Genomic DNA, 8,513 nt, shown 5'->3' on the forward strand with positions numbered 1-8,513 from the left:
TCAACTCAGACTATGAGGGACGCCGTAGTGAAGGACTCCTTAAATTTCGACCACCTGGGGTTCTTTAACGTGTACTGAAATCGCACAGCACACGGGCCTCTAGAAATTCGCCTCCATCGAAATTCGACCGCCGACGGCCGGGATCGAACCCGCGTCTTTCGGGTCAGCAGCCGAGCGCCGTAACCACTGAGCCACCGCGGCGGGGCGGAAAAACTTGAAAATAAATTTTTTCTACACTACGGAGGAATGGACCATTACCTTCAATGTTTCTTTAACAGTACCTTACACTTTTCAAACATTAAAAAAAAATGTTCCCAGAATGTTGAACGTGATACTATATTTTTATATAGAAAACTTTTATATTACTGCAATTACTGTTTTTCCAGAGTGCGACGGCGGCGGGGACGAGGATGAAACTGAACTCCTAGTTCGCTACTCAGCGAGTGTCCCTCGAGGCAGCACTACGCCAATTGGACGAGCGCCCCCTGACGGTGATCCAGGTTCCTGGAGCGTTACCTGCACTTTCTTCGGAGCAGAAGGCGACCGAAGTGCTACTTGGATATTTAGAAGGCACAGACATTACCGTCCTCCAGTAGACGAACTGAGGGAGTCTTTCGCTTGCCACAACAGTACAGTGAAGCACGCGGAGAGCTGTACTTCAGTCTTTTTTTTTTCAGTCCCTTTATTCCGCTCCTCAGCGGCTCGATAGCCAACCGGACATTGCGCCAGGTTAACCTCATTAACTTTCCTTTCACCTTTCTATCACTCTCTCTCTCTCTCTTGAGCTGAATAGACCCATGGTTTACACAAAGGGGTGCCGCTCTCCTGCCCTCCCAACTAGCCTGACTGATTCAAAATTTCAGCAATGTGTATCGTTTCAGGCGCCGCCTAGCGGCATTGCAAAGCACGACGCAAGCACACCTGGCGAGACGCGGTGGCGCGGCTATGGCCCCAAAATGAACTGCCGCACATGCTTTTCTCTAATGTCTTAGCCGATAGGTGCACGATGCAAACGCACGAATTACACACTGCTGCGGGAAGCTGTATTGCGGCAGCTAAGCTTTTAGTAACTGTAGTAACTCTCTGTCGGTGTCATCACCCTGATAAGATCCTTACCTATCTCTGTCTGACGTATGCATCTCGTTCAAAATTGATGACGAGTAGCGGAAAGCTGCTGCACTGCTTTCATCCTCTATAGCTTACCTCTCGGCCTACCTTAACGTATAAAGAAAACCCAGCAAACGTCAGCAGACAGCTGTCTCTTTTGCTTGGCGTCATCTAGCAACAATATTCTTAGCTTCAATTTAGCCTTGGATGAGAACGAGCTGTTAATCCCGATCTCGAATCAATATCAGCGAATACTTTGTAGACTGCTAGCTGGCTTACGACTTAGATCCTTAAAATTGTGTCGTCAGCGCTGGAACGCCGATCAATGCGAGCCTGCCAGTCGAATCACGATAGAAAGCTACGACCAATGCGGACGTCAGTCTAACAAAATGACAATATCGATAATGTTGATTGTACGTAATTTGTTGCTTCCCCGTGTGAATTTCAATATTCGATATTATTCTTTACTCTGCCATTGTTCTTGCAGTGAACCGAGTGTTCCTCTAGATGCTTGTAGAGTACTGTGCTTTGGACACTCGCTATGTGCGTTATGGTCAATGTATAATTTGTACATTCATTATTCTCCTTGATCGGCAATGCTATTCTGCTGTACTCATAGTGGAGGGTCAATCAATTTGTCTTTGACCTTTCCTCCTACTAGAGAAAAAAAGGTACTCTATATAAACACCGATGACCAGGAAATCAGCTGCTTTGGCAAAGGAGGGTGGCCGTTCTTGTCATAGGGTGCTCCTGGTATATCCCCTGGTGTTCTGAATTGCAGGCTCGAGGAGCCGTCCTCAACTATCTCTTAACAAACGAGCGTCCGAAGTTGTGTAGGGAAAGCGAGCTGGTGCCACTATGCGTAAGGGACTAGAGGGTACATGGCGAGCGTTTATGAAGAGAAAGTGCACTCCAGGACACCTTAAATGTATGCCGCTCATGGGCTGCACCAAACACTCACACTCACACCAAACACTCACTTGGGCACGTAACACCATTCGTGTCTAAGCAAGACTGCCCAGCTTATACCCTTATACTACCAGGTATGCAGGGTGTATTCGACACGGGACACACGCACTGAGACTACATTGGGCCAGGCGAGTGTGTGCTATCCATACACAAGTCCTGCAAACTTGGCTCCAGCAGTTATCCAAAGAACTACTGAATGCACTGTAACCGAAAGTAATGCACGCAGCTGTTTGTTTTTAATGTTGTTTTAATGAGTTCGATGAGGTCTTTCTCGGAGGGTGGTGGGTCTTGTGCGCTGAGTACCAGGTGAAGAAGACAACGGCTGCACCCGGCCATCCTCCCCGTGTTCCAGTGCCAAGACATGGCACGGCGAGAGGGGCGGCGCGGGTGCTTCGCGAATGCTATAAATAATTGTGGTGGGGGAGAGGGAGGGCGGCCAGAAGACCGGCCGTCGAAGTAGCGACACACGTTGTGGGAGAGGAGGACGACGATGGCGATGACAGTAACCGGTACCGGCCGGTGAACGGTGCGGTGGTCGGCGCTCAGTCGGTCTCGTTGCACGCGCTGTACAGGTTGAAGCAGTCCTCGCCACTACGGCCGCTCCTGGTCGCGTTGTACGTGCGCTGCATGGGCGACGCCTTTTGGGCCTGCAGGGCGTAACTGGCGGCGTACCTGAGCGGAAAACGAGGAGAGTGAAGGATTAGAAAGGGCGTGTCATACACAGTCAGTCAAGAAAGCCACAACAATCGATTAAATGTATCGACTGCGATGGCGATAATCTTGATTATCATGTCCCCCGCAAGTGCAGCTTTTGTAACCAGGCTGCACGCTTTGCTTCTCAGTCGTACATTAAAGCTATTATGCCAGCCCTCAAGCTCTAAACCTTTGTATGGTAAGGTGAACCCCTGGCCTCACCTTCACAGAACTTTTTGACCTTTAGGGATGCCGCAAAGTCTCTGCTATATCAATGAGAAGCCCACCATGCGGCCTGGTTACTTTCGGTAAAGACTGTACGTCCATCGCAGGCCAAAGGCCTTTACCAAGTCCTTCCAATTAACCCGCTCTTGTGCCAGCTGTGGCAACCCTATCCCCGCTCACAGACAAGTACATAACCGAGAGACCACATTAGACCCCCTTGTGGTAGACATTTTCTTCTGGCAAAAGCATACTTCCAGAAGTGAATTACAAATTGCTTAGCGCAAGGGGGAAACGTCATAGTCTATCTCGTCGTTCAGTTTAGATGTATGCATGAAATGCAATGCTATAAACGCATAGCGCAGTCTAGGATGGTTCATCGATGGTTGAAGGCGCACACGGGTATGGGCCAAGGCCTTTTGCTGCCGACTGTGCGCCTGCCTTCACGCTTCAGTTTTTCGAGTTGAGTAGCGCGCATGGCGCTGATTTTGCGCATTAAGAAGGATCTGCTATCAGCCGCCTTTATTAGCTTGCTCGCGGCTTCCCTCGCCGCTTTTTAGGCTTTGCGTGCCGCTGCATTCAAACGCTTTTCTTTTTAGAAATGGGCAGCGCACTCAGAGGCCCTTGCTGCTGGGGCTGCTTGTCTCACTTTGACCAAATATCTGTGAGTACACGTTGCAAAAACACGTAGGACGCTGCAGACTGATCATAATTGCCATTTACTGTAAATACTTGAACCCTCTAGCGTTTTAATGGTATGCATTTTTCAACTCGTTTGGCACAACAGTAACCCTTCATTAGTTAAGTACAGATTAGTTTTCATCGATGCTCTGTTCCCGCGGCTAGAGATTAGAATGCAACTGGTGACCTCTGGTTCCTATCATATCTTCGTAACCCTCCTGAGCACAGGAAGTGTGGTTCAAGAGTTTTTTGGATATCGCATTCCATTGCCGAAGAGGTGTGCCCCACGGAAGCAGTGCAAACGTGCTCGTGCCGGTGCCGAAACGTCCTGAAATTCCGCCACCCCGTGCAGCATGCTGGTGGCCTAAGATAAGATGCATGTCTCTGGCAGCGACGACTTGTCACCGCGTCACCACCACGCTACCTGACCCTAACTACGTGCTCATGAGTTCCGCCTTTAATCGTGCAAGGTGTCTACATCGTGCCGATTACACTGAAACAGGTGTGTTGCATAAACTTTCTATCGAATTATATATACGTGTTGTGTAGTACCTGTTTTATTTGGCTTTTGCGATGGGGGCGGCAAGGGCGCAAGGTGTGCATGCGTTCATGTACATTCCCTACAAGAGAGTCGCCGCTCGACCGCTGCATGAAGAGACTCGCGCACTGCGATGTCTCGAGCCAGAATAGCAGCGCCCAGCCTGCGTTAAACGCCTAAAATTACGTCGCTTACGGCACGTTCTTCAGAACGTCGACTCACCAGCAATGCAGTAACGCCCAAACCAAGTTTCCTAGCAAAAAAGCCTCAATCACTTTAACGCTTTGCGCAAATAAGAATCGGTGTAATAGTGAAGGCAGTCATTCCTTCTCCTCCAGCCTACCAATCCAAAATGGCTACCCAGAGTGTTGGGTACATATCATCATCATCATCATCATCATCATCATCATCATCAACCTGACTAGGCCCACTTCAGGACAAAGGCCTCTCCCAAGTCTCTTTAATTAATCCTGTCCTATGCCACATATAATCTTAATTGGCACATATATGCTTAATTAAGGCACAGGTGTGGCACTCGAGCTTTTACAGAGGGAGAACCAAATGACGTTCAGCGTTCATTTAGCCAGCTTCATGTTCTATGCTTCATTGATGACGTGGGGAGATAGGTTTTGCAATTTCACAGTCCTAATACCGGTGCCGCATCAAATACGCCGATGATCTTTAGGCTTTCCCCCACTGAGCTTAACAGGTCTACTCCGGACTGACGAGAAGCCACTTGCAGGAATCACATCACTGTTCATGAATTACAGCGGCACACTTTGCCAACTTTGTTTAGCAGGAGCAGTTTCTGATAAACACAAACCTTGAAAGTTCAACGAGAAAAGTTCGATGGTGACAGATAGTTTTGATATCATCATTATCATCATCAGCCTGACTATACCCACGGCAGGGCAAAGGCCTCTCCCATGTCTCTCCAATTAACCCTGTCCTTTGCCAGTTGCGGCCACCGTATCCCCGCAAACTTCTTAATCTCATCCGCCCACCTAACTTTCTGCCGCCCCCTGCTACGCTTGCCTTCTCTCGGAATCCATCCACTCTGTTACCCTTAAAGGGCAGCTGCAGCATTTTTTTTAGAATTTCGCGATATTCAAGGTTTCAAATCTATATAGGCTGTAGGTAAAGCATGCCAAGTGTTTTTGCACTAGCATTTAAAATAGTGACGTCGTCGACAATTGAATTTTGCGCTTCTCCTCAATGCACCGGAGGAGTGCAGAGAAATTGAGCGTGACGTCACGGAAGGTATGATTTCAAATTATCGCTGTTATCAGCCACACCCTGCCCTGGCTCGTTAGACGCTGCCAAACAACTCTCGGCAGGGTTTGCCTTCGATGACGTTGTTTTTTTTTTCCTTCAAAGCAGGCGTTTGTGCGTTGGAAATGTACCGATACCTTCGATGACGTCATAATGCGCCCCCCCCCCCCCCCCCCCACTTGGCGTTGTGCACTGCAGAGATGCTTGAAGGGCGTTCGGATCTTAATCGGTGATTACTACACTACTTCAAGTGCTAGCCCAAAAAGACTTCGCATGCTTTACCTGAAAGTTTCATACATTCGACCCTCTTAAGTTCGTTGATTTCTAAAACCTATACAGTTTCTCTTTAAGGACCACCGGTTATCTTGCCTTCACATTACATGCCCTATCGAAGCCCATTTCTTCCTCTTGATTTCGACTAGGTTGTCATGACGATGGTTAATTAGGATGTCATGGCAAGGGTTAATTGCATGAGTTAAGACACTCACCCTCCAAACTGTGCCACGAGGTACCCGACCTCGTGAGCTTCTTTCACGGCGTCTCGGCTCGCCTCGCAGAGGTATCGCTGCATGCAGTTGTCATCCTTGGTCATGACCGACTTGACGAATCCCTTGAGCATGGTGGTTCCGGCCAGGGCCGCGTCGTCCAGGGCGCCTCGGAAGCCCCGCGCCGTCGAAGAGCGCGCGCGGTTGCCGAACGTCGTCTTGAGCATGTCCAGCACCGTGACCAGCAGATTCAAGATTTGCCTGCAAGAGTCAAAGTGATCCAGAAAAAAAAAAGACGTTATGAAAACCTTTTGCTCAAAACTGGAACCGGTTCTTCAGTGTGCATAACTTTACCTTACAAGGAAGCAACCACATCACCTAAAATATTCCAAGATTACGGCCATTGAGTAAAGGTGTTAGAGGTCTTCAATGGCTCGACGGTACCGAATATATACTGATGCTGTATGCCCAGACATCAGCGGCATGGCTATAAGTCACGGGCTGCCTAAACATCACAAGGGGTGGGACAGATGTGATTTTCATTTTAAAAATGCACCGCTAAGTTCAATCGCAAAGAAAGACAATGCGAAAAAAGGCTTGGCGAAAAACAACCAGACAAGCACACTAGGACCCTTCCAGAGGAGCACAAACACAGAGTAATAGCCTTTCGTTTAGAAAACATTTAGCGTCGCATTTAGCTACTGGGCCAAAATTGCTTTTCTTGTAGCGATTCGTTTTTCTTGTATCCCTTGTGTCTGACAGCGTATCCGCATATATGACACGTATCCGTATATATGACACTCCTCTGTTAACACATAGATAAGTTATGGATACTCTTCAAAAGGAGCACGCAGTACAGCGCCTGTACCTACGGCATTGCAGGACACTTTCGGTCAAGGGATTTCTCTGCCAAAAGTATCCAGGATGGCCTTACTGCTTCTCATGCTATCAGGATATATTGTTATCCAGAGGAGGATAGCAAATGAAGGAAGATAGCGGTGGTGCAGGTGCACGTAAACTAGTTTTCCTCAGCGCACCGTCGCCTCTCACTTTTTTTCATGGCACGACAGCCTGTTTACTTTTGGCAAAGACGGTCATCATCATCATCCTGATTACGCCCACTGCACGGTAAAAAGGCATCTCCATGTCTCTCCAATTAACGCTGTCCTTCGCCAGTTGCGGCTACCGTATCCCCTCAAATTTCTTAATCTCATCGGCCCACCTAACTTTCTGCCGCTCCCTGCTACACTCGCCTTCTCTTGGAATCCACTCCGTTACCCTTAAGGCCCAGCGGTTATCTTGCCTTCGCATTACATGGCCTGCCCAGGCCCATTTCATCCTCGTTACTCTGACTAGGATGTCATGAACCCGCGTTTGTTCCCTCACATCACGCAAAGACGGTACATCACGCAAAATAGCGTGACCGCCCTTAGTGTACCTTTCCTCCTTCTACAGCTGCTGCACTACTAAGTACCTAAAAGCGACGGGTCTAAAAGACAGTCAGAAGCATTCACGTAGACTCTATTGCGTGCTCATGTTGGCAGGACTCCCCCTTTTCTCCTTTCCAATGTTCCGTCCTTCTATCCACATTCCGCTTGTAAACGCTTGCCACCCTAATATTAGTCGGTTTAACCTCCTCCCTTCTCGAACCTACCGTTTTACAATTTCCCTCTCTCGGTGGTGAATGACTGACACTTTGCGTTTCAGGCGGCTACTTAAGTAAACGCAGCGGTGTGTGCTGTAAATGCTAATCACACGCATGGGCAAGGTTCCATGCTCAGGACCTTCTGGTACAAGCGCCAACAAAAGCAGCCCACTTGCCTGGACGTGGCCGCACTCTCTTCGTCGCTGCCAAAGACGAGCTTGACGAGTGTCTTGACCAGGTTCTTGGTGTTCATGAACTGCGTCAGCTCCTTCTTGGGGTCCGCGTCGTACTTGAACTTGCGCTCGTCCAGCCGGGGCGCCCTCCGAGACGCGGGAGGAGCGCCACCGATCACCGGTGCTGCCACAGACTCGCTGGCCGTGACCCCCGGCTTGGAGCCCGTCTCGTTGGGCAGTGCATTCACCGCAATGCAGGCTAACCACAGCGTCACTCCGGCCACCACCACGAGGCGTCTGCTAGAAGAGGACGTCATCTGGGGAAGACAAAAAGGAAGATCGAGAAATGGCCGAGGTCATGGTATGCTCCATTAGCGGATGGGTCTATTAGCGGGACCTCCATCATTTTTCCGCCCGCCCCAGATGAAGAAGTGACAACAAAATTACTACATGGCACCTTATCCTAAGGACCGCATGACATGTTTAGAAAGAGTGCCCAGTGAAGAGCGCGCATGTCCTCTGGCCTCAAGGGCCTAATGAATAACACATTGCTCAATCAGTAACCAGAATTTTGAGGTCGGTAGCACTACCAGGCGAATTTCACGATTTCGGGCATACGTACAGTCTTTGTCAAAAGTAATCAGGCTGCACGTTTTTTCTCCTCAGTCGTGTATTAAAGCTATTATGACAGCCCTCAAGCTCTAAATCTCTGTATGGTAAGAAGAACC

The 8,513-nt window shown here is 49.0% G+C and overlaps 1 protein-coding gene across 1 annotated transcript; it reads right to left on the reverse strand.

Annotated features, from left to right (window-relative positions):
- Nucleotides 1–2,489: 2,489 nt before the first annotated feature.
- Nucleotides 2,490–8,102, reverse strand: LOC149330054 (uncharacterized). The gene is made up of 3 exons (XM_089559722.1): nucleotides 7,784–8,102; nucleotides 5,971–6,229; nucleotides 2,490–2,748 (listed from the first exon to the last, which is right to left on the reverse strand). Exons 1-3 carry the CDS (start codon nucleotides 8,100–8,102, stop codon nucleotides 2,619–2,621), a joined length of 708 nt encoding a protein of 235 aa, XP_089415848.1. The 3' UTR covers nucleotides 2,490–2,618.
- Between the last annotated feature and the right edge of the window lie 411 nt (nucleotides 8,103–8,513).

This window comes from Amblyomma mixtum, chromosome 9 (assembly GCF_055824585.1).
Source record: "Amblyomma mixtum isolate Tamu chromosome 9, ASM5582458v1, whole genome shotgun sequence".
Lineage (NCBI taxonomy): Eukaryota > Metazoa > Arthropoda > Arachnida > Ixodida > Ixodidae > Amblyomma > Amblyomma mixtum.